Source organism: Elaeis guineensis, chromosome 3 (assembly GCF_000442705.2).
Source record: "Elaeis guineensis isolate ETL-2024a chromosome 3, EG11, whole genome shotgun sequence".
In the NCBI taxonomy this organism is placed as follows: Eukaryota; Viridiplantae; Streptophyta; class Magnoliopsida; order Arecales; family Arecaceae; genus Elaeis; species Elaeis guineensis.
The window spans coordinates 1218008-1244839 of record NC_025995.2 but is presented as its reverse complement, the minus strand read 5'-3'; the positions used below and the strand labels follow the sequence as shown (position 1 = coordinate 1244839).

The 26832-nt window shown below is 37.9% G+C and overlaps 1 protein-coding gene across 1 annotated transcript; it reads left to right on the top strand.

The window, feature by feature from the left end:
- Window positions 1-673: 673 nt before the first annotated feature.
- LOC105042431 (nuclear pore complex protein NUP1) lies at window positions 674-24584 on the top strand. The gene is made up of 9 exons (XM_073253489.1): window positions 674-1100; window positions 10557-10603; window positions 15098-15250; window positions 15925-16185; window positions 17741-18040; window positions 18161-18247; window positions 19974-20726; window positions 20848-21293; window positions 22386-24584. Exons 1-9 carry the CDS (start codon window positions 845-847, stop codon window positions 24142-24144), a joined length of 4062 nt encoding a protein of 1353 aa, XP_073109590.1. The 5' UTR covers window positions 674-844; the 3' UTR covers window positions 24145-24584.
- The last annotated feature ends 2248 nt before the right edge of the window (window positions 24585-26832 follow it).

The window sequence follows — 26832 nt, the reverse complement described above, 5'->3', positions numbered from 1 at the left end:
TATCAACTAGATGTATCATCTACTTAATAATATCTTTTATTTTATGATCATAAAATTTAATCATCCGACTTATATCAATATTTATATCCAATCTATATTTGATTTATATCCATATCTATGTAAAATAAATATGAATATAAATTTTTACATTAGATTAATATTTATATCTATATTTATATTTATTAAATAAAATAAATATGGATATAGATATATTAGTATTCCATATATTTTCAGTCCTACCTCATATAGAAAGTTTGGGACCATGGGCCGGTAACGAGGCTTGGACCAGGACTTAATATCCAATTTATCTGGGAACGGATCATGTGACATTCTAAAACGCTATCAAACATGAACGTATCCGATTTGACTTGCAGAGACCAAGACCCGAACCATCGCGAAGGAAACGTGCACCGAGCCACCCATCCAGTGGTTAGGCGGATCTGGGGCTGGATCTTCGACTTGGAGCCAGGGTCCGGTTCAAGCCAGACACTTGGGCCCGTAGCCCTACTAAGATTTGCCACGATCGTCCTCGGGACCCCTAAGACCAAGACCGTAAGTATATTAGAACAAGAAATACGTAGAAAGATACGCCAATCCGTATCCATACGGCCTCGCGGCGTCGTAGGCGGTTCCAAACCCTCGGCCCCCCTTCGCCCCCCTTTCCCCCCCTCGCTTCTCTCTCGTTCCATCCAGCGTATCATATGTAATAACAGAAGCCCAATCTCGGATTTTTATTCTCCTCCTCCTCGCGTACCATCTCGCCTCCGTCTCCGCTCCTCTTCAGCTCCCACCTTTCTCTTCTATCTCTCCCTTTTCTTTCTCTTTTCCGCCTTCGATTCCTCCCATGGCGGCGGCGGCGTACGAGGGTGGCGCCGGGGGAAAGTTCCCGAAACGCCCCTCCCGCCGGCCCCCCGCGACGCCCTACGACCGCCCCCCGGCCGCGGCACGTGGGATACGCCACCCTCCTGTGGCCGAGCCCGGCGGGAGCCGCTGGCTGTCCAAGCTTGTCGATCCCGCCTCCCGGATCATCACCCGCAGCGCCTCCCGCCTCTTCTCCTCCGTCTTCCGCAAACGCCTCGCCGCTCCCCCGGCAGCCCCAGGTTGCATTCCTTATCCCTTTCTTGACTGTTGTGTATTGCTTGCTCGGTTTCCCGGTCTTTCTTCGTTAGGGTTTTTGATTTCTAGGGTTCTCGTCTAATCTCTTGCTTGTGTGGTGGTTATATGCATTGGACTCGATACGAAAGAGACCGCCTTTTGTCACTAGGATGAGTGGTTCATGTTGTTTTTTTTTTTTTTTTTTTTTTTCAAACTGTCTTTTGAAGAGGAATCCAATCCCTTGAATTATTCTTAAGTCATCTTGGAACCTTAAGATTATGTATTAGGATAGAAAAAGAGGAATTTTTAGGAGAAAAGATGCTGTCCAAGTCCTCATAAAGGCTTCCAAGGGTTTTTCAAGCGTAGTATCATTTTTAGAGTTTATTCTATTTATGTGATTTCAAAGTTTATATTTTTAAAGCGAAGTGCATGTCTGCAGCTTGTTGGAAGCTGCGAGCAGGCTGGATTTGCTTACTTGCAGCTGAACAGGTTGCTGTTATATGATTCCATTGCTGATTTAAGTTGTATTAGTCACGTGTTTTGTTATTTTGTATGATTATTTCTCCTCTGTTGCGGATTCTGGAAGTAATTTAATTTCAATTAGAGTTGATGCTACCTCTGGCTGTAGAGCTGGCTGTTGTGCAATTCAATTACACGGATGCTTTTGCATATGTTTCTGTGTTTTCATGTATATATATGCTGTGGAGCATGATACAGAGCCAAACTAGTTTGTATCTTTCCTTGAGTTCATTCAGACAAATAATATGACTTGTCTTCAAGGATTCTTTACTATGCTTTTAGAACAGACCTAGTTTCTTCTGTTACTTAGTGAAGTACATTACAGTCAAGTCAGTTGCTAATTATGCCATCAATAGTAACCATATGCATAAACAGATACATGCTATTCAATGCTCATGGTCAATAGTTGTTATATGGTCAGTTTGAACTTAATAATCTGTTAAAGATATATCACCAACTAAAGCCTGCTGTCTTGACTGTTAAGAAGGGAGTGGTAGAGGCAATAGTATTTTTTGACTGAATAGGATATGATTAAAGTCAGAGGATCTACACATAGGTAAAATTATTCATCATTGTTTGGTAGTTGTTTTACTACATACCAGGCTGCTTGGGCACTCCATTAGGGTTAACACCTTCTGACACTAAAATATAAGAACATGCAATTGGATGGAGTTTCTTAGTTTTGTTAGCAAAAGGTGCCAACACTTGGCAACTTTATGAGAGTGTAATGCTGGAAACTCTTAGTTTCAAGTGTTGGGCATTTCAAGAGAAGTGCGGTTATGACCCCCCTCAACCGCCCCCCGGCCCGATAAAGCTTTCATAGCTATTCATCAACTTAAGTATCTTAATAACATATTAAGGAACCTTAGAGTACCCTGTCAAAAAAACTTTTTAAGCATCAAGCCAACTAAAATATATGTAAGGGATGCACTATCCTTAAATATATTCTATGTATTTGATGGTTTGTTCCCACCTTATGGTAATTAAAAGGAATGGCTATTGGTCTTGAGAAAAGCCTTCAGCCCCCTCCCTGTCCTACTGGCCCCTATCATCCCCATCTTTCACATAGTTACTTGAGCTACACTTTGGAAAACAATGGTCCGCTCTCATTTAAGGCTGAGGCCTTTTGAACTTTAGGGTTTTTAAGTTTGTTGGGGGGGCTTCTGGAACAGGCTTCTAGGTTTCTTTTTTTTGTTCACAAGTGCACCAAGATTTGATTTTGTCATACAACAACATGTGATTTCTCAAAACCTATTTTTCTATGTTTAGTGTTGATGTCTTTATGAGTTTGGAGTTCCTATAAGGACAATTTTAGGTTATTTTCTCCTAAAATGTAAAGCATTCAAAAAAGCTGTTTTCCTCTAAAATGGGGGAAAAAAAATCTAATATCGACTAATTCATAGTTGATCTACTATTCTATTTGCCAGACAACAGATATCCTTGCTTCTGCTTCTCATTTTCTCTTTTATATAAGCATCAATATAATTTCTTATATATATTCATGTATGTTTATTTGCCATGTTTTTTGTGCCTAAACTTTTGGAAGGTGCCATGTCAGACAATTGGAGACTTTGGCACTTGGCCCCATTGCCAAGTGCATGAGCATCCCATTGATCAGTCTGCTTACATTTGTGGATGAGCCATGTGCAGGCAAACTTGTGTATATAGCTTTCATCAGATTCCCTTTAATTTTTTTTTTTTTTAAATATAGCACGTATCTCTAAGAAGAAAAGAAGAGGGTGAGGAAAGAAGAGATAATAATGGAGGAAGGTTAAAGGAAAATAGGAGTGAAGGGGAAGTCAGAAGGAAAACAGAAAAGGGAGAAGGGAAAACCTACGAGGAGTGAGAGAGATTGGGGGAGGAGAGAGGTTGGAACAAACACAAAGTAGCAAGTATATAGATGTATGATGACATTATGTTTTGGTTTTAATTGCTTTCTTAAATTTATTGGCATGTTAATTTAAACCCCGTTTAGGGAGCAAAGGATGGCTTAGTTTCTAATGTAGTTTTGCGTAACATGTCTTTGTTGAGAATGTTCATGCAAGCCTACAGGGGTCAAATTATTTCAGTTTGGAACATAATAACTTCCATACTGCCTTCAGGGGAAATGTTTATTGAACAAATGGATGTGTGCAAGGGAATCTTTCAATAATGAGCAAAAATGACATGAAAAAACTATCTTGATACATTTACCACCTAGTACAGCAATTTAGGAAGTAGAAAAAGTAAGATGTTATCCTATGCATCAAGTAACATGAAGGAGTGAAAAATTGGAGGTATAATTCCGAGTTTAGGGGATTCTAGTGATAGATAATGATGTTAAAAAGGTGATTTATATTATTCGATGCTACTATAAAAGGAAATAATATGGTAACATTTTTTTTTTCTAAGGAGAGAGACAGAGGTCTTTCAAAAGGATGAATGATATAAATTGGTGAGACAAATTAGGTTCTAAGGGATGTGGGGATAATTAGGTGAGATATTGGATTTCTTTTCCTATAAATGCAAACATGAACAAAACATATTAGAAAATTCATGAAAATACAATTATTTTAATGTATTCAGTTAAGCAACCTTATTTCAAATTCATTCAGCAAAATTGTTCTCATTATCGTGGGTAATAACCCCATCAATATTGAGCCACTCCTCTCTTTTCTTGTGCAAGGATTCAGATACTGCAGGATGAGGCTGTCCTGATTATTCTCATGGAATGGAATGTCCTGCATCTCAACACATAGGATAGTGGATGTCCTGTCTGTCCCGGCCCTCATCTTTTAATGGTCCCATCTTGACACTTGATATGGCGGGATGCCTCATCACCGCACCAAGGCTTAAACTCTTATTCTTGTCTGCTTAGTGGACTTGGAATTGAGTGTTGACATCGTTGTTTGCTTAACAAGAGCTGTGGCCTTTAACCCACTTGGCAAGTTGAAGTATTGCTATGTAGATTTCCATTGCATCCAACCCAAATGCCATATCTATATTGTTTTCAAGAAGAGCACTAGCTTAGCAAGAAAATATGTAATCAAGGGTGCCTTAGGCATTCATGTTGGAGGTCATCTAGCTTAGAAGGAACTCAGTGCAAAATTTACATCACTAGTTTCATGAAGTGCCTATTGCATGAATCATGTCATTGGCATAGACTTGAGCTTGGTGCCTATGTTTTGCATCAATCTTTCTCAAGGTTATAGAAATTGAATTGCATAGTCCATATGTGGTATATAAGTGTATACTGGGTGTCTGTTTGGTTGGTACTTTTGAAAAGTTTAGAAATATATTTATGATTTATGAAAATAGATAAATTTAAGTTAAATATCAAAAACAAGTAAAAGATAAGAAAAAAAATAAGAATCCGCGGTTATTTTGAGAGCCTAATTTAGTAAGTGTATAACATTAACCTAAAACATTAGCAATATTTTTTATGAACTATGCTAAAAAATTTAGATAATGTAATGCAACAAACAAATTTATGAATTATCAAATAATGAACAACAAATAAAAACAACAATGATGCTTAGCTTATGGTTAGGTTCAAGATACCTAGCTAAGACGTCAAACATGTTGTATTTAAGCTACCAATTTTTAAAAAGACACTCAAAAGTCATTCTTACTTCGGATATGACTTATCATCTATGATCAATATGCATCAATAAACATATGAGCCCCAGAGCCCTATGTAGGTGCTTGATGGCTTGCCATGTGGCCTAGGTCCTATGCGGTGGTCGCTAGGCGGCATTTGCATATTTGGGCACACATGTGGTTGCATGAATTGCATTCTATTTTTTTAAAATATTTGCCCTTATGCTATTAGGAAATTGAGGAAGGCTGGCAAAGTTGAGTAGCATTACTTGGAGACAGAATTTAGCTCTTTTGACATGTTGAATACCTGGACACTTAGGATACTTCATGACACTCTTCGTACCACTAGATCACTTTGTCATCATTCGTACAAGTCTATTTTTGTCAATCTACATGAAACTTATTGAGTCTAACATATAAATTAGCAGACCGTTCATCAATTTTGTGAACAAAAGAGCCATAGGCTTCAACTTGTTAGCTCATGTAGACATAAAACAATGCATATATACATGAACATATATAAGATATAGATATCTCCCTGTATATTATTTTTAAAAGGTTCCCATGTTGGATACTTCTGGACACTTGGACACCCGACACCTGTATCGTGTGTCTAGGTAACATTAAAGTTAGGTAAAGCCACAAAGGCATCGTAGTTGTATGACGTGTCCATCTCCAAGGTGGTCAAGGGAATGAAGAAGGCTATAAAAGACCATAACAAGGTCATCCGTGGTCATGTGTTACTTGCTTAAAGGGAGCTGATCATGGGGATGTGGTTCTTGAGCGAGGATGAAGGTGGCTTAGGACCTAGATCATTAGCATCCAACTACCAATGACTCAACCAATTCAACCAGTTGGCACTCCCTTAGGGTGATTCCTTTGAAGTCACCATGTTTTTCTAAAAAATAAGAAATGTTATATTTGTAATTTATTACATTCATAGCCGTTGTAAGGACATGCAAATGTGGATTGTGGCATGGTTATTGTGATGAGAGGCCGATAACAACAGAAAGAGTTACAGGAGTGGGAATCAAAAATATTTTTTTCCCTGATATACATGACCTTTTCTTATGTTTTAAGCACCTATTTAACCCTTTGAAACTTCTAGAATTACTCCAAATGTAGTTTCAAAAAATATAACCCAGTGTAGGAAATTCACAATTGATCTCTCGTTTAAGACTTTGGATCATATTGGACAGATTTTACTCGAAGCAGAAAAATCCAGGTCCAAACTTGACCAACAACTTAGTGAACCATAATTTGATGATTGATGCAACTTGATAAAATAGTTGAATCAGACCTGGAACCAACTAAGCCCTGCTAATTTTAACGAAAGAGTAGTTTGGGTTGGGTTAAGCTAGGTTTAGTGGAATCATTCTGCTTTGAGTTGTATCCTGTAGGATTTCAATTATTAATAGTTAAATTTTGGTCGTGTTTAGGTTGGGTTGGTTGCTTTTCTAATATTGTAGTTCTGGTCCAGTTGGAAGCTCCAGTCAATATATTATGGTTCTTGAGTGAGGATGAAGGTGGCTTAGGACCTAGATCATTAGCATCCAACTTCCAATGACTCAACCAATTCAACCAGTTGGCACTCCCTTAGGTGATTCCTTTGAAGTCACCATGTTTTTCTACAAAATAAGAAATGTTATATTTGTAATTTATTACATTCATAGCCGTTGTAAGGACATACAAATGTGGATTGTGGCGTAGTTATTGTGATAAGAGGCTGATAACAACAGAAAGAGTTACAGGAATGGGAATCAAAAATATTTTTTTCCCTGATATACATGACCTTTTCTTATATTTTAAGCACCTATTTCACCCTTTAAAACTTCTAGAATTACGCCAAATGTAGTTTCAAAAAATATAACCCAGTGTAGGAAATTCACTATTGATCCCTCATTTAAGACTTTGGATCATATTGGACAGACTTTGCTCGAAGCAGAAAAATCTAGGTCCAAACTTGACCAACAACATAGTGAACCATAATTTGATGATTGATGCAACTTGATAAAATACTTGAATCAGACCTGGAACCAACTAAGCCCTGCTAATTTTAACCAAAGAGTAGTTTGGGTTGGGTTATGCTGTGTTTAGTGGAATCATTCTGCTTTGAGTTCTATCCTGTAGGATTTCAATTATTAATAGTTAAATTTTGGTCATGTTTAGGTTGGGTTGGTTGCTTTACTAATACTGTAGTTCGGGTCCAGTTGGAAGCTCCAGTCAATATATTATCTTCATGATGAGTCATGTTATTGTAGACTACCTTGATATCAGTTTGATGCAGTGTTGAAGGGACATAGATACGAGAATTGGATTCAGAAGTGCATCCAAGTATCTGACTCGCCGAAAGGGAAAAAAGGATATACAAGGATACATAGGATAATTATAATCTTAACTAAATTATATAATTATACATTTGGACCTTGTTTGTATAAACATTAAAGTGAAAATTTTAAAAAGATATTCTGTTAAGATCCTTCACCATACATGTTTCTCATTCATGTAAGAAAATAATATTTTGCAAACTTGTTTTAATACCTACATCCTTGACCAATATCTAAAAAGGAAAAAAAATACTCACTCCTAACATCAGAATAAGGGATCAACTTATTGTTGGAAGAGTGCTGAATTCTCCCCCCAATCTTTAGAAGTTGCTATAAAAGAACATCATAAGTATCCAAGTGTTTGATATGTACGAACTTGGTTTGTATTTGACATGGATTTTTTGGAGCTTGATGCATGTCTCCAAGTAACATAGGTTTGACATTATCTAACATTGGTCCAACTCAAATTATGCACACATCCTCAAATTAATCTAACCTACATTTGGATTGATTTGGGTTTGGACTACTCCAACTCAAGTTGCATCATGTTTTATGTTTGAATTTTCTAAGGCTCAGTGCTGCCAAAACCAATTGCAAGGAAACAACTCTTCAGAATGTTTTTGTGAAAGATCTGGTCTGGTGCATCTAACAACTCAAAGCTGGAAAGGCTTACTGCATTGAATAGCTTCTACAACTTGCTGTCAACTTGATATCAACCTCTTAGAAATTCTTGCCAAAGTCCTAGCCAAGGCAAATCTAGGCAAGAAGGGGCTTGCTAGGGAGGTCTACCTTAGGCTTACACAACTGAGGAGCAACCTCGAAAATTCCCCTAGACTTTGAAATAGTCTAGATGAAGGAGAAGAACATATCTTTTGCTGAAGGAAGCTGTGTTCATCTGGAAGGCAAAAAACAGCCTTAAGTTTCATAAAATGAGTATAAAAGAATATACTATTTAAAATTGTAATAGCGGAGGTAACTTGATTACAGTACATGTTCCTATGCTAGGAAAAGTATAAAGGTGTGCGCTTGGAAAAGGGTGGGGTTGGATTAAAATGATTATGTAATGAGTCTATGGTTGACTTTGTAAGGTATGCAAATTAAGCACAAGTGCAAGTTAGTTATTTTCTTGGCTGTAATTGCTCATTAGAAACTTGATGCAATCATCTTTTTGTGGAGGTTGCAGGAAACCTACCTAAGACTTGATTTTGCTACTAGGCATTGAGTTGCAGTGGACTTGTGTTGTGATGATTTGCTTACTCTATGATAACATAACATACTACAAAACAAGACTTATCCAACTCTTTCCCTCCTCCCTTCCCTTGCCTTTATTTCCTATCTCATCGCTAAACCATCCATTCTGGTCAAATAAGTAACAGACGGTTCACGTGTTAGAACTAGCAAGAGATTTCACCTGCGAATCTTCCAGGGGTATCACATGCTCTTAGTATTAGTTTCAATTACTCCTCTAAACAAATTCTATATATTCAGCGGATTGTAATCTTATATTTTTCATAATGCTAGGTATTCTTCAACTATTGTTATTATTATTAATTTCTAACATCATCATTTTTTCAATACATATTGTTTATGTCATTTGCGTGGAGCTCAATTCCTGTGATAACTAATTGAAGCATCAAAGTGTAGTACTTGGAAAATGCTAAAATGCAACTGAATGCATTGACTGCTTCAAAGATGGTAGGTTCCTTCTTCTTTTTTCTGATGCGATGCTCGTCATTGTCAGAAGTTGCGGGAACAAGTAACCTATGAACATCAAGACTTCAGCATTAATGATTGTTGTTGTGATTAATTTTGTTTATAACTCTTAAATTCTGATGACCCATAGAGGTATTTGCAGTCAAGAATATTGAAAACATTTAGAATGTGTTGCTTCATATTAGCATTTTTTGGATGGTGCAACCATTTACCTAAGGCTAGTCATTTGTTTCATGAATAATCTTGATCATTGGTTAGCTTTTAGCATTGATTTAAAAAGCGGTAGTGTGGTCACATTTGTGGATGCGGTCTTCTGACCCGATCACATTATCTATATATGGTTACAAAGTTTTTTTTGTATTGACTTGTACTGGCTGGTATTGCGAGTACCATGCTGACCATATCATGCATTAGTACGATACAGAGGCTCTGTATGAAACCATATGCATGTATTTATAATTGCTGTCTCACCTCCAATAGCATACTATCTGTTAGTACAGGGGTCCAACAGTGTAATATCTGTTAGTATGGGGGTGTACTGCACTGACCTGACTGGATTACTGAGCTACCAGTATGAGAACTGATACTGAGAGTGAAAACCATAGTGCTCCCTGTATGCAACTGGGCCGCTGCATGTGGGCCCAAAGGTGGTCCACCTGGCACATTGCAGCTACATATGCAGCCTGCATAGCATTATGACAGACCAGCTCAGCATTGGGGGGCCCACCTGTGTGACCCGTATGAGTGGCATGGATGTGATTGATAGCTGACTATGTGTGGGTTATGGTTGGGCCAGATGTAAGTGTTGTTAATAATATTAATTTGTTACAAATGTCTTAAATATTGCTACTAGCTACTAAATGCTAAATAGCCAGTGATGTTTGTTATTTGCCATTGGTATTAATGTTGCTATTATTGGTATTCTGGTTATTGTATTTTTATGTACATTATTTTACCACCTCTGTGTTGCATATTCATCTGCATATTGCATATGCACTATGTGGTCCCTTGACTGCCCACATAGCACAACTGCCTTCTGAAAATGTGCTTGTAGTTAGTTACTGCATGTATTTGTGCAAAATCACTTGGGATTGCCTTATGTTGCCTTTTTTCAACTGTGATTTCATTGACATATCACCCTTCTAAATAGCAATCTGTTTTCTTCATGTTTGTGATTATGACCTTTTCTAAGTTATCCATCCTATTTTTCTTGTTTTCTCACATTGATGTTATCTCTATTCAGCTATCTATTGTTTCATTAATGAAACATCTAAATTTTCTTTCTGAGCTGCAATATATTTACGACTTTGTTATAATGTGCAGAGGAAAACCATCTATCCAGACAAGAAGATCCTGAACTGCCTTCTACTGTAAGCAGTGTTAAATGGCTTAATTTGTATATACACATTATATCTACATTTTTTTAAAAAAAATTTCTCATTTAATATGGAAATCTCTCTTAAACTAATGAAGTGTTCTTCTTCTTTATGGTAATGGATTAAATTGTAGGCTTTGATTATAGGTTGCTTTTATAGCTGTTTGCTTCCTTGAGTTATAACAGAGAATTCTATCTTTTTCTTTGTATGTTAATGTTGCCAAAATTATTGTACTAGAGACCTCTTTTCAGAAAATGGATTCTATGCTTAGACCTTAACGATATAATAATTGTTGATTTATTGATTGCAATGAAAATATTTAATTGATGTTTGTATCCATGGTTTTTTGATCTTTTCTCGGTGTTTACTAGCAAGTATGCATGACAATTCCTGAAACTTCGTTTGTGTGTCATGTTGATGTTCTCAAGTTTCGAAAACTCAGCACCTGGAATTTCAGCAATCCTTTCCTGTGGGTGGTATGCCTACAGCATGAGCTATGAAGCTATCTGTTTGATAATAACATTTTTTTTTTGCTGGAAAAAATAAATTTTTTCTTTTTTTACCTAAATAAATTTCAAATTTCTATCTTTTTGACCCTGTAATTACAACCCTACAGAATTGTTTAATCCTTGCCTTAAGGGATTAGGGTGCTCATGCCCTAGCAAATTGGCTAAGCTGTCAGGGACATTATCCAAGTATTGTGATTTAAAAAAAATCTTTTGGTTGTGTATATTTCATGAAGGAACTGACCTGGAACGTTTTCAGCTGTTTGCTTTTCGTGTCTTTATAAGAAATAATTATTAATCAGATCAATTTTTGCTTGAAACTTCCTAGAAGTTAACTCAGGATGTACTTCATATTAGTCATATTTTCTTGCGTTATTATTTGCAAAGTTTGCATTAAATATTTTTTGTGATTTTTTTCTTATGTCAAGTATGGGTTATTCTAGTGAGGTACACCTGTGACTTAAAGTTATTATAGGATAAACCACCTCTGCTTTTCAGCCAAATCATTTTCTCCTGTTCAACATAATATGCTTTTCTTTTTTATGGCATAAAATCTCTTTGGAGTTTTCAGAGGAATCTGTTTTAATGTTGAAAACAGAGAAGATATTTGGTTAGTGTACTGCAAACAAGTACTCAGATAACAAATACATTGGGGAAAAAATAATGTCTGGTATGGTGCTCAACATGTAACTTGATTTTCTGATAGAGTAAATAAACTAAGGATCCATTTATTGTTTGAAAATCTAAAATATGGTTATATAGTAAAATCTAACTGAAAGTAAATAACATGGCAAGTTAGGGAACTTAAATTCTCTAACCAAGAGATACTCATTCATGAGAACATAATGGAACTAAGGATTGAAATGCTATGTACTATATTTTGTCTACCACATGGGTAGGTCACCATAATGGTTCACGGCTGCATTGTTCTAATGTATATCACCGTGTGCAGGTACATATCACTTTGATATGCATCAATACATGCTATCAACCTATGCCCCAATCATCTTGAACAACCGTTATTTCTACTCTAGGTGCCTAGACTCTTCTTTTGCAAACCTAAACCCTGATCATCTTGCTTTGGTACCAAGGTTTGAAGTTTCAACCAAAATTGATCCATATCAGGTGCAAGGATTTATTTTGGTTAGAAGTGAGCTGAAACTGACCTTGACACTCCGTTTCAGCAGTTTTGGTTGGCTTTATTTGAAATTGACCAGTTTTGATTTAGTTATGCTCAAAATTGACCAGTTTTTGTGTCCTATGATATGTTGATCCTTTCTTCATTTCTTGATATATAAATGTAGTATCAATTTTCTTTCTTTTTGGAAGTTAAAAGAGGTAATATTTAACTCATGGATGACAATTATAACCCTTGAAAGGCCATGGCCTTAGGCAAGGGCCCTATTGTAGTACTTAACAAATACTAATATCAATAACCAAATACGAATTACTATTTTGCACAATAATAACTTTTTATATAGAATAATATAATATTTTTATAACTACTTTCATTTATAAAAATGGACACTTAACCTCCAAACATATGAGAGAAATTCCAAATTCAATATGTTTTTTTGATTATACTAAAAAATAATGAAGAAAAAGACATCACCAGGCACTGATAAGCTTCACAATTGCTATATAAGTCGATTTTTCAAATAATTGAAATTCAAAGTACTCTATAAATGTAATTTATGAATTTTACTCATATATGATATTATATTCATCCTAAAACCATTGAAACTGCATGAATAAAGAACCTATGTAATTTATAATGTTTATTTTTTTTAACCTTTTCTATATTTTCTTTTTTTTTTTAAAAAATTCTTTTTTGACTAAAACACCGAAAGCTGGAGCAACACTATCCAAGAACACTACCATGGCTTATTGCATCATGTTTCCTTCACATTTACTAGCCTCCATTTGTTATTGATCTTCCTTGATTACCACTTTCTGCCTTCTCATCCATGTACATTCCTCTCTATCCACCATGATCTCAACTCTCTAGACTAACAACACTGATGGAGCAAGGAGTTTGGTTAAGGGGCTGCAGGGTGAGTAGATTGCAATGTAATGGATTTGGAGGGGTGTATGTGGAGGGTCAAAGTACTAGGAGCAAGGTTTGCCATATTGTACTCAGGGATTCAGGTCCCAGTGGGATGTCCCGGGACATCCTGTGGGATACCGGGATGGGGTACCGTCCTATGTGTTGGGACAGACTGTCCCGCTAGCATCCCAATATCCTGATTGGGATGGGACATCCTGCGGGACATCGGAATGGGGTACCGTCTCATATGTTGGGACAGACCATCCCACCAGCATCCCAGCGTCTCGATCGGGACGCTTTGGGACATCCTCTGTCCTAAGTGTCGGGATGGGGCAGAACGGCGATGCGTCCCGTTCCATGAAAATCAGGACAGCTCCGTCCCACGGGGTTTAAAACTTTGATTGTACCAAACGGATGGTACAGGGCGTACTATATTGGTTCTATGAGGGGCATATCGATACTTGGTATGCCAAATTGACCTTGCACTGACACATTATAAGGTGGCATTGGTATGGGATCTGATGCCAAGATGGTGAACCTTGACTTGGTGGGAGCGTAAATGTTGGACGATGGGCTGATTCGGGGCTAAAGAAAAGAAGGGTCAGGATATGTGCCATGTTGGTAGGGGTGAACAAGAAGTTAGTCTTGGGTGAGGAAGAAAGAAAACGAAGCTTGATAATATGGCTTAGGCATTTGGTGTTGCTTGAAGAAAGCACTTCTTTAACTTTTGAAGCAAAAAGGTGATTCTGAGAAAGATAAGTGTTGGTAACAATACAGGAGAAGTGCTTCTAAAAGAAGAAAAGAAAGTGCTTTTAGGAGAACTTTTAAAAGTAGAAGCAACACCAAAGACACTTGTAGAGCATGGAGGGAAGGGGTGGGGATGACGTAGGGTTCAAAGTCTGAGGGGGAAGGGCTGATCTAGTATGTTACAATTAGAAACAAAAGGCCAGATGATATCTAGGTTAGTAGGATCAGATTCAAATTAGAAAGAGTGAGAGAGCTGGGAGCACACATTAACATTTAATATGAGTGACATTTGATTGTGCATATGTGCAGTCCATTTGTGGATTGCAAACGTAGATATATGATTACAAGCATCATGTAGATGACTTGTAATTTGATGATCATATTCATTAGTTTTTTAGTTATATGATGTTTTTGTCAATCATGTCTAGCCATCAAAGAAAATACCCTCTATCCTCTTCTCTAGCTATTTTGTTGGTTCTTGCAGTTGAAACCTATCTGCTTCTCCTCAACTTTGCCCATCCCACTAAAGGTATGATGACGAGGGATTAAAGTCTAATATAATACATAGTATAATATATTACTATATTACTATAATATATTGTAATATAATATATTACAATATTATACCACATTATGTTCTTCAATTTCTATTATTCTTGTAGCGGCAGTGTATTGAAATTCAAGTAGAATATAATAGTTAGAAAACAAAAATTTTAACTTCTCAAGTACATTCTTTTTGATGTTTTAAAACTCATCATTTAGAAAAAAGTTACATTTTCTTCTTCTTCTATCTCTTACTTTTGCTAAACTATCTGAATCTGCGACCAGACATGCTTATGATCCAGTTTGCTAAGAGGTACGTATCCATTAAAGACTGTTGACCTTCAGTTATAACCTTGTAAAGTATTAATGAGATGTGGACTATATTCTGTGTTCATTTGTGTAAAGGTTACTAATAGTTCTTACTGTAAAGTTTTTCCTATGCGTGGTGGCTCGGTACTGGTATAGAGGCATAATGTTGCCATTTTTTCTTCATCTGCCCATTCATAGTGTTTAGTTTTGCTCTTGGCCAACCTTGGAAGTATTTTCACTTATTTTTTTTTCACTAAAACCTTAGTATGGTTCTTTATTGCCTATGTTTAACTTATATATTTTTCTGTATATGCTGTTTGGAATATTGAAATACAGAATTCATCATCTGAAGTAGGAGAACAATGTGGTTGTGGTGGAGAGAAGGCAAAAGATAATTGTGATGCTCCTGGGGCTTGGGAAGAAATGAATCTGGACATTGGTGGAATTTCTGAACTCGAACATCTACTGAAGCAGAAAACCTTCACAAGGAAAGCATTTTCTATGTGATACCTGCACTTATGAGATCATTTGTAGGCATTCATTTTGGCAAATTCTATTTTGCATAAGATGCTGCATGCAAGTGTGTGCAATGCTCCATCCAGGACCTCTAAACTCATTTTGACCATCTGTATATGGTGGCTGCAATGACTTCCAGAAATTGCTGGTGGTGCATCATGCGCTCTTGCATGTGACAGCATCCACGAAATTGCACCATCCTTCAGTTTAATTATCTATTTTTTTGAGAAGAAGTTTAATTATCGATTTGTAAAATCTAATTGCTGCTGAATGCTGTATGAATTGTACGTTATCTCTTGCATTTCTTGTCCAAACTAATCCAAGATGTTTTGCCTGTAGAAGCTTTCTTTTCTGTAATATGATAAAGTTTATAATTTAGAGTAGTTAAAGTATTAATATGGCAAAGTTGATGTGATTATTTCAATAAAATTTTGGAAACTATTTTACCTGTTGCTTCCTTTATCTGCCTAATTTATGATCATGTAGTTCTGACATGATAGAGCATTGCTTTTCAAGGGATTAATTTACCATCTCCTCTTTTTTAAGTTTGTTTTACTTGTCATAGTTTGTCTTTTTTTTACATTTTATGTGAATTATTCTCTATCTCTGTTGTATTGTCTTCCTAATAAAGATTTAATTTGTACAGGGTCGAGTTTGACCGCCTCACTGAATTATTGCGTTCGAGAACTGTTGAACCAAGTACATCACAACCAGCAGTCAATTATGTGAATGAAGAAAAAACAAATATTTCAGAACAAGTAAATCAAAACAAGGAGTCTACTGCTGAACCAAGTACATCAAAACCAGCACACAGTCATGACAAAAAGGAAAAGCCAAATATTCCAGAACAGGAAGTGATTGCATCCTTCAGATTACGTGGGAGTGTCACAACTCCAGTCAATTTGGCTGTAAGAGTTCAGTTCACTGCTGCTCCTGAGCCTATTTTACAGTTAATATAAATGATTCTTTTGCAATGTTAAAGTTAGCATTTTGTTTAATATTGTTGTTGTTCTCACAACCATCTTGCATTACTTTCTCAATCCATACTATTCTAGCATCATCTTTGTGATCTAATGGGTAATTCTAAAGTGAATTGGCAATATAATGGACCAAGATTTAAGGTATTGCATGCTGCCCTCCCACTGTAACAGCACATACCATCCAACAAAGGCTGCCATACCACCCCGTATTGACTGTACCATATTGCATCGGTAAGGTACTGAGGTTCGGTTTAGTGTATGAGCCAGATAGTTCTGTACTTGTCCAAACTGAGTGGAACAGCTCCACACTGCCTGGTACCAAACCATAGTATGCAGTTTCAGGAAGTGCCATGGGTAGGAATGAGAACAAGTGTTGGAAGCCTGTCTCCGTATGGTATGCTTACCGTATCATACCAAACTAGTAATGTATTGATATGGTTCTTAGTATCTGTTTTGCGAACCTTGCTATGCAGTGCGGTGCTGTGTTGTGTTGTGCCCGTGCTTGACATGCTTGGCATGGAACATGTCAAGTATTGTCTTATAGCTGGTACTGTGCCAGTATCACATGCTAGTAATGCACTGAAGCCATACATGTGGTGCTGTTCTTTGTTGTGCTGACCAACTCTTAGAATGAGGCAATGGATTGATTTACATCAACAAACTAGGTGGTGGATTGTGGTCAAGGAACAAGGAGTTGTTTATCATTTCTAAAGCTCAGATCTTATTTTTCTAGCATCTATGATTGGTTATGTCCTTTGTTGTATGTAAACATGGGATTTGTGCCTGAGAGATGAAAGCAATGCCCTTGCCTCCTGTCTATTCTAGACTCTTTCCAGGAATGGGGAGTTTTGGTATGTTCTTTGCTGGTTTCTGGAGATTTTTATTTTTATTTTTATTTTTTTTGACCTTTTAACAGCTTAGATCTGATAAATGCTGTTGTGCTTTTCCATCTATGCTTTGTTGCTCACTTTGCATGTTGTTCATGGGATCTGTGCCTGAGATTAATGTGATGCCCTTTGTGAGGTATGCCTTCTTTCTGTTGTTTAGACCCAATGAAAGCATGGAGAGGTTTGGCGTGTTGCTTTCTGGTTGCTGGAACTTTAAACAAGCAACAAATTAGCAGGTCCCATACCTCCCAGCTGGCCTTGTAGATTTCATGTCAGTTCTCTTGCTGAGAATTACCTTCACTGGGATTTCAAAAGAAAGTTTTAGGCAGGTGACATCAGGGTGAGAGGTGATTCTTTTAACATATCATTTTCTGTATGGACATACCTTGATCTATTAAACCGACACCACATTAATGAGGTAATTCTTGTTCATTATTATTAATGCTAATGCCTTGGTAGTTGATGGAAATTAACTAACCTCTGGATTCCTTTCCTTTAGCATGATGTTAAATTGCAAGGAGTCATTGTCGTGATAGTAATCACTGATGTTAGTTGTTATGCTCCATTATTGAATATTAGTTTTTTTTTTCTGTCAGATTCCGGAGGAGGAAGCTGCTTCACCAGCAGAGATTGCCAAAGCTTATATGGGTTCCAGGTCTTCAAAGGTGTCTCCTTCCACTTTAAGTCGGCAAAGCCAAATATTTCAGGAGGATGCAGCTCCACAATCGAAAAAATCATTGGATATGGCAATTGCTCCAAGATCTGCTGTCCGCTTTTCTGGAATTCCTGAACATACGGAGAATGGCTATATGACTGCAAGACCTCATGGCAGATCCGCAATATACAGAATGTCTCGTTCTCCATATTTTAAGGCTCATCAAGTGACCACTGTTAGGGTATATGCTAGTGTGATTGAAGTCAAATGGCTGTCTCTTTCTTATTAACTTATATAAAGGAAAAAATAATTTCTTTGCTGCATTTATTCTCCCTATTTAGAAACCTTGTTCTCTTTTCAGGGTGGTAGATCTTTGGATGGCTACTCTGGTCTCTCAACATCATCTCAATGGACATCAACAAATGTCCTGCAGTCTGGCAGCAAATCGGTATGCCTTTCTTGCTATTACTGGGATACCTTCCATGTAATTGGCAGGCTAACCATGGATAGTGATACTGATCAATTAGCTATTCTAATAAATTGGGGATTGAAGCATGCAAGAGGGATGGTTACCTTGAATTTGACCAGACCTAGCCTCTAGAAATCACAGAGTTGTTTGCCTTTTGGTCCAAGGATTTAAGTAACAAAATGTACTGGTCTGTAGCCTAGTAGTTTGGTAGGGAAGCAATATTTTGTATGCCTCCTGTATTGAGTGTTAGTGACAAGGGATGTACCATATTGACACTTAGTACTGTGCACCAGTTGATGTGATGGGTATCAAAATCAGTACTTTGAACCTTGATTCGGTCAAAAAAAATTGGACCAAACCCATAGAGTTCTGACATGCCTTGAGAGCTTAACTGGCTTGATACTTATGTTCCTGATTATATTGAATATTTTTAAAAATCCTAATGTTATGTTTATGTGTCAAAGCTTCGGACTTGTGAATAGTAGTTGATTTAGGACCATACTTGATAACTTGACCTGAAATTCGGAAAATAATTGTGTTTGACTTATTGGGTCATGTTTGGGTATGGCTAGATCTGAATGAACTATTAAATAATGTGCATAAGTATGCTCATATGCATCATGTATCAACTTTTGTAATGCCAATGCATTATGTAAAAACTTTTGTAATGCCAACATATGCACTTCATATTGATGAACTTAAGGGCCCAGATCATGCAGCACATTTTTTTGTGATGATGTTTCAAGGCCTCATCCAACTACTTGGATCATCAATAGAGCATATTGGAATATCAAAACTATCCAATTACTGAAATCTGTTCTTGCATTTTGTAATTGTTTAATCTCTAGCCAGTCTTGGTTATTGGGTTACTTACCCTCAAGTTATTTAGACTCTAAGTTACTTGGATGCTATGTTAGTTTATAAGTTATTTGGCCATCAAGTTACATGGTCCACAAATCACTTGGTCCATAAGTCTTTTTTTTTTCTTTTCCCAAAAATTAATCTAGTCACGTGGTCTCTAAGTTAGGTCATGCGTCTATATACAACTTACATGCTTGCTTCTTTTGGCTGTACAAAAATTGCTTCTCTATCTTTTCTAATTATGTTCATATCATCTGTCATGGTGGATTCTATAACCATCTTCTATGCTTCCACCATGTTTTCCTTGGTCTGCTTTTGCTCAATTTTCTTTTCCCTCTATTGGTGCTTCTTGTTAACATTATCTAATATGAATTTTGAATTTCAACCATTGCGATTTTTTGCTGCACTTTTTCTTGTTTTCCATTAAAATTAGCAATCAGATATTGTTCTATTTGTTGTCCTTTGTTGGTAACAGAAGCAAATTACTGCAGCTGGAGTCTGGACGTAGCAAGTCAAAGTGTTATCTGGGACTAAGTCATACAAGATTTGGTTTATTGCTAATTTTGGTTATAGCTTCCTTAGTATCATTCAACTTTCGACCAGAATTTAACTATCATAAACCATAACCGTATAACTGCACTAGCTTATTAAGTCTATTCCCATGTACTTGGATGAGGGTCCTGTTTCTAAATGCTGAAGGGTATGACCACGAGGTAGTACTCAGGTCATCTAAATGTTCTGTTTTCACCTTTTGTTCAAAAATGTTTTCCTTTCTACTAGCACTGGATTTTGCAGTTGCTACCTTCCTCTGACTATTGGACATTGTTTTGATACCATTGAGCAGGCACTGAAACGGGGAAGTTCAGTTTTAGATAGTGATGTGGGATCTTTAGGTCCTATACGCAGGATTCGTCAGAAGTCTAATGTAATGTCTCCATCAAGAAACATACACTTACAGTCATCACTTTCTAGAAATCTTCTTCCAGCTCCCTTTGTTCCTCGCTTTAGAGATGCCAATCAGGGATCTGCATCTTCAATTCAGAAACCCCTCCATTTGGATGGTGCAACAGACTTACAGGATGCAGAAAATGGGCATGATAGAACGCCTTCAGCAGGTGTTGTTCCCATTCCTCCCCAGTCTAGTGAAATGGCCAGGAAAATACTGCAAGAACTTGATAAATTAGTGCCATCACCAAATGAGAAGTCATCTGAACTGAAAATTATCGATAGGAATGAATCACCATCCAAGTTAACACATAGCATGTTACGTGGACGGGCTCTCAAGAGCATGGAGGATATAGATTCATCTAAGTTTCTGAAAGTACAAGCCTATGATAATTTGGACATTCCTAGCAGTTCCCATCTGAAAAGCATCAGAAATTCCACTTTCCAAAAACAAGAGAGAGCTGGAGAGAATGGCCCATCAAAGCCCGATGTCACAGGACTTCAAGCGAAACCTGAAGCCCTTGCCAGGAACAAATCCGTTATGTCTGCCACAGAAGCCAAACCTGGTATGAAGTCTGCAGATTTTGCAATTTCAGTTGCTGCTGCTGTCCCTTCACAGAATAAACCATCATTCCAGATGAGTGCACCTGAGGTATCTAGCTGTACACTTAGTCTTCTATGTAATGGTTCGTGCAATTATTTTTTCGTTAATGTGATACAATTATCATGGAGAATGATGTAGTTGATTCTATACTTATCACTTTTCTTGTAAGGATTCTTTGGATTTGGATGATGATAATTATAATATCAAAGATTCCTCTGGTCTGGCCTCTGCCGGCAATGATAAACTTGAGTTGATATCAGAGAGCAAGACAGACCGTCCTGAAATAACAAAATTGGAGAGGTCTTTGGGATCTTCCTCCAAAAGCATGCTTAATTCTACCTTGACATTGGACAAGAGATCTGAGGTCAAAGCTTCTGACAAGCCTGTAAGTGAAAAAAATGTTGCCTTCCTTTTTCCTACTGCTTCTCCTTCCAGCATTTCTTCCCAGACGCCTTCACCACCTATGCCAACCCCATTGCTCGAGAGATCAGCTCAACGAAAGGAAGAAATTGCTGGTCGTACATTTAAATTTGGTTCCAAAGATGCACAATCTTCTCCATTATCTTCAACTATGACTGCTGTTAGTAATCCTGTAAGCCCGACATTTGGTGCAAGGTCAGATTCTAATTAGAGTTCAGTTACCTTCTGTTTGAATATGGAGAATTTGAATATTGAGAATCTGCATTAGTTCAACATATTCTTCATTTTATCTTTAAGTAGAAAAGCTTCTTCAAATAATTATGTGCAAGGAATCTCATTAAGAAAGTATTCTTAATGATATTCTGAGAAATCGAAGTCTGAAGCAAATGCCAGTGAAGATTCAAATTTGAGTGATCCTTTATCAGTCATCATTTGTACGAATATTACATTGGTTTGGTAGGGGATAGTTCTTTCCTTTCTTTCTCTTGCAATGAAAATAGTGTCTTTAAAAATACATGCAACAAATATTTATGACATGTCTTGGTGATGTTCTGATTCTGAGTATGTTCATTGAAGTGCGGATGCAAGTGTAGGTAAAGATGTGGATATCAGATATCATCTGTTTTGAGGATTTTCATCTACTGGTAAAATGCGATAGGATTGTAAAATAAATTTAATTGTTTATATTGTATTTCAGAAAACATAGATTTCTAATGATATACTTTAGGAATTTTCTTCAATAATATCCAGTTATGTGGACGTCTCTAGTTTTGGGAGGATATTGTACATTGGTATGCAAGGTTCCTGTGTCCTTCCTGCCTCAGTTTTCTCAGACTATGATGGGCTGGTGTTTGTTAATCTCTGGGAGGCATCATGCGTTCACCAATTACGTTGGTGTTCTGCTATATTTCTAGGAACAGAAGCTCAATGCTCTCAATATTACCATCACCAATTGCTTTGATGTTCTGCTATATTTCTAGGAACAGAAGCTCAACGTTCTCAATATTGCCATTTTATATGCAGTTATGATATTAGTCTGTCAAAGTTCTAGGAACTAGACATTGTTGTTCTAGAAAGGAAAAAAACATTATTATCAGAATCACCTTTTTTTCAATTTCAACCCTCCAGTTGCTATATATTTTGTCAGAAACGAAACAACAAAAATCTGAAAGCTTGTGTTGTAATGGCATTTAACGTGAGGTTCTAAATCTGTTTGCAACTTAATTTCTTTGATGTACTATTCAACTTCATAAACTTCTGACTTATAGTTCTTGATGTGTTTTGTAGCAATGATGCTCCTGAAACTCTTCTGGATGGTTCAAAATCAGATAGAGGAGGTGATCTGAAGGCTGGAGATGTGTTCAAATCATGTGGAAATGCTGCTTCGTCGGTGTTGTCTAGTTCAAGTAGCCCGGTACTATTTGCTTTCGGAGCTTCCACGACACCAACCCAAAGCAATGGCTCACTGACTACAGCCTCCTCTATGCCCGTGATTTCTGCTGCCCCAGCCATGAAATTTTCTGATAATTCAGTGACCTCAGTTTTCTCCACCAGCATAGTCACTAGCACCAGTTCTGGTAGTCCTACCATCTCATCTGCAACCCCTGTATCTTCTACGGTGCCTTCATTCCAGTTTGGCTCTGGTGCCTCTTCAGGTGCTTCCACCATGGTTACACCATCTCTGGACAAACCTGATTCCAACGGTTTGGAAGAAAAGTCTGTAAAGGCATCACCTTTTGGCATAAGCAGCTTCGTTGCTTCTGGTTCAACAGTTGCACACTCGAGCACAGGAAACAACAGTTGTGTCTCAGCAACATCATCTGTTTTTACCAGCATGGGACCTAGCAGTCGTTCCTCCGTTGTCCAAGCATCACAACTATTTTCAAGCACAACCAGCAGTTCCTTGGATTTATCGACGCCTTCAGTCTTTTCGGGCAATGGTGTTTTTGGGTCCGGTGCTTCAGCACACTCTAGCAGTGAGAACTTGTCGGTTGCTGGTAGCAGTTCTCAGAGCTTGCCTTCTGCTTTCGGTGCCACAGGTGGATCCATTTTTGAGACCCAGGCAACCGAGCCTGGACCTGGGGTTTCAAATATTTCCCAAAACTCCCCAAGTCAGTTTGGTTCCTTTAACCCCCAGCCGGTATTTGGGCTCCCTGTCTCTTCCTCTTCAGGTTCGGCTAGCTCACTGTTTGGCTCTGCTGCTCCCACCACCAAGCCTTTCGGTGCAAGTTCCATCTTTCCTTTTTCCACCAGTGTCGGTTCTTCTTCCAGTTCTGCAAGCAGCGTGTCCTTTGCACCGACAGCACCTTTTGGTGCAAGTTCTGGCTTTTCTTTTTCCTCTGGTGCCGTTTCTTCTTCATTTGCTCCAACTCCACATTTTGGTTCGAGTTCTGGTTTTTCCGCCGGTGCCGGTATGTCTTCCAGTCCTGTCAGCAGCTCTTCGTTTGCACCAACAGCTGCTAATATGTTTAATTCCAGTTCTCAGCTGCCCACCTCATCCATTTTTGGTTCCACTTTTGGGTCGACCACACTCACACCATCCACGGGATTTTCGTTTGGATTGTCTGCTCCCTCTTCAGGCAGTTCTCCTTTTACATTTGGCATATCATCGGGGCCAGCATTCTCATTCACCGCAGCTGGAGCCACTATATCTTCCACCTCTTCCTCACCTTTTGGGGTGCAGAATCCCGCAGCTAGTGTTGGTTCGGTATCTCCTGGAAATGATCAGATGAATGTTGAGGATAGCATGGCTGATGACACCACCCAGGCTTCTGCTCCTGTTGTTCCAACATTTGGTCAACAGACAAATTTAACTGCAACACCGAGCTTTATGTTCGGTTCTCCAGCTGCTCCGTCTGGTGGGCCGTCGATCTTTCAATTTGGTAGCCAGCAGAATACTAATAATCCGCAGAACCCCTCTCCATTTCAAGCAGCTGGAAGTCTAGAGTTTGCTGCTGGTGGAAGCTTTTCTTTGGGAAGTGGTGGCGGTGACAAGTCTGGCCGGAAAATTGTGAGGGTTAGACGAGATAAACTTCGGAAGAAGTAGGACGGGTGATCTTCGGTGATGACTTTTTGATGTTATGGGCGATATAAAGCACCGAAAAGGGAACTTATTTTTATTTGCCACTACATGGCCGAATATTTTTAAGGGAAGAGGTAAGGATGTCTTATGTTTCCATTGGTAGTGCTCGATTTTCTGGTACGGAGGCAAACTGGCCTTTCCTGCCCTCCCACCCCCCAGAAGCCAGTTAGCACTTTGATCTTATATTTTATTTCTTGTTATGCCCTGTTCTTTCTGGTGGCCCTTGGGTTATATTGTTGCAATTTTGGTTCAACTGTAGAGAGTATCCGGGAATATTTGCATTTTGGTTTGGTATCAAGAACTGGCACTCAATGCTGCTGGCATTGTGTACTTTGTACTTGTAACGTTACATCCCCTCTTTATCCTACTGTTTGAATGTAAGCTGGGTCATATCATTGCTTTTCTATGACATGTGAAATGTGGCTGGAAAGCTCATTTTGCAATTGCTTTTACTTGATTTTTTTTACACAATGCAGATTGCATTGTTGCTTGCACATTATTTTTCGGTCTATAAACCCTTTGACCAACACATCAACACTACTGACATCTCCTACTTAATATGCACAAATTTTGATCATTTAGGACTTCTGTCCAACGTTCTTCTTTTCTGACTAAATTTCCTGTTTTATTTTTCACTTGTTTCGACATTGCTCTAACTGAAGATGCACAACTTCGAGAGCTTGTCGAGTACTTGTAGGTCTGAACCATCTGATTTGGAGTTGATTGATTTAAGTATGTTAATTCTAGTTGAGTAAATTGTGTCACTTCAAAACCATTAAGCTATAAAATCCGGGACCAGACGGTTGGGTCGGAAGAGCAAGTCTTAATCAAATTACGTGGATGTAAATGCTTTTGTTATGGACCTCTTTCCCCTCAAAAAAAAAATAAAAAAAGGGAAAAAAAAAAGTTGCTTGGGTGCGCAATCAAGAACTTCATGTGTAATTATCTCTTTTGTTTTTCGGAAAATGTGATGGATTATAATTTATTAGTAATCCATGCTTTTGTGATGTTCTAGTAATCAACTTCATGGCAGTTTGATAGAATTGAGTGATGTCTTTTGACACATAATGAGCTTAAGGATCAACAGAGCCAGTGTATTGATTATCTCTTCAACATCCTGTTAGTAACTTTATGATGGTTGACATTTTTAGTTAACATGTTTGATGATGACTGGTTGGTATGTTTGAGCAGCTTCTATGCTTTTTGGGGTTATGATGTCTAAATGCTGATTTTGACTAGAATTTTGGTGGTGGTTTATATTTCACTGCTAAATGTGAGGGGATTGAAGATCACGATGTAGAGGGTCATTCCTGGTTCTGGTTTGGATCGTCAGGTTGCAGTGATTCTTGGGCGAGCAGTTGTTTCAGGATTCAATATTTCTTAGAGCTTGGTGTTTTGCCTTGCATCTTCAAGGGAGTTGAATTTTGGAATAGAAATGGGAGTGAGCTATTTCTATTCCAGCTATTTTAAATATTTCTATTTCAAAATATTTTTAATTTTTTAAAATTTAATTTTTATTTTTTTTAATATTTAAAATTTATTTCGATCATAAACTAAATATGTTGAGAGATCCAATTCTCCATTCTAATTCATTCCAATTTTATCTGTGAATCAAGTGTATTTTTAAATCTGTCTAGATTGATTTTGATGAAAAGCGCTCTTGTTGCATCCGGACGTGTATCATTGGAGATCTTCAATTTACTCTAATATTTTTAAAAGACAATCACTCGCACACTCTGGAGATCCACAACTTGCTCGAACATCCGGAGAAATGATGTGTGCAGAAATTTGGTTTGGGGGGTACGTTTGGTCCACAATCTTCCTCACATTTCATTTCTGAGAGTGCAGGTCGGGTGAGAAGTAGATGCCACGCAAGTAGGAGAGAGAAGCAGCCAAAACTATAGCTGAGAGTGAGAGGGCCGGCCCACCCATGCGTTTGCACCCGGTCAATTAATGTCTTCTTCAAAGCCCGTGCAGGGAGGGAACTAACGGCTGCCACATCGCTGTTACTCCATAAAAGTCCACATCGCTGTTACTCCATGGAAGTTCATACTCCATAAAAGTCCACATCGCTGTTACTCCATGGAAGTTCATACTCGGTGAACAGTGATCCAAGCGAAAAATTCGGCGTGCCCACTATTTTTCGTCACGAAATAAATAAATAAAAATGAGAAATGTAAAAAATAAATAAATTAATGACAATGAGGCGTGAACAATAACTGTTACTTTCGTGGCAACAGTAAAATAATTGTTTCAGTGCGTTTGTCAAAGACCGAGCGGTCTTCAAGACTGTCTGGATACAGAAAGCTGATAACAAACAATAAGAGTTCAGAATGAGGACGCATGAAGGGACGTTTCAGATCCCGCGGACAGAGACCATCGCTAAAAAGAAGAGAGCCAAACCTTGTCCGTCTGCATTCTTTCTCTCTCTCTCTCTCTGTCTCTCTCTGTGGATGATAAACTAAAGTTTTTGATGATCTGAAAGCTAGATACCTATAAAAAAAAAAAAATAAACATGAGATGATGTTTCGGATTTCATCAGACAGATCCACTCAATGACATGACACAACCGCGCACCTTTCGCCGTGGCACCTGGGCCGCAGTGATTCGTACTTCATAATTAATTCGAGGGTTCCACCAAAATAAAATTTC

Bases quoted from the DNA above. Each gene is read 5' to 3' on its own strand.
- LOC105042431 (XM_073253489.1), top strand. From the start codon at position 845: ATGGCGGCGGCGGCGTACGAGGGTGGCGCCGGGGGAAAGTTCCCGAAA. The intron at 1,101-10,556 runs GTTGCATTCCTT...TATAATGTGCAG, and splicing joins CGCTCCCCCGGCAGCCCCAG to AGGAAAACCATCTATCCAGA. The intron at 10,604-15,097 runs GTAAGCAGTGTT...ATTGAAATACAG, and splicing joins ATCCTGAACTGCCTTCTACT to AATTCATCATCTGAAGTAGG.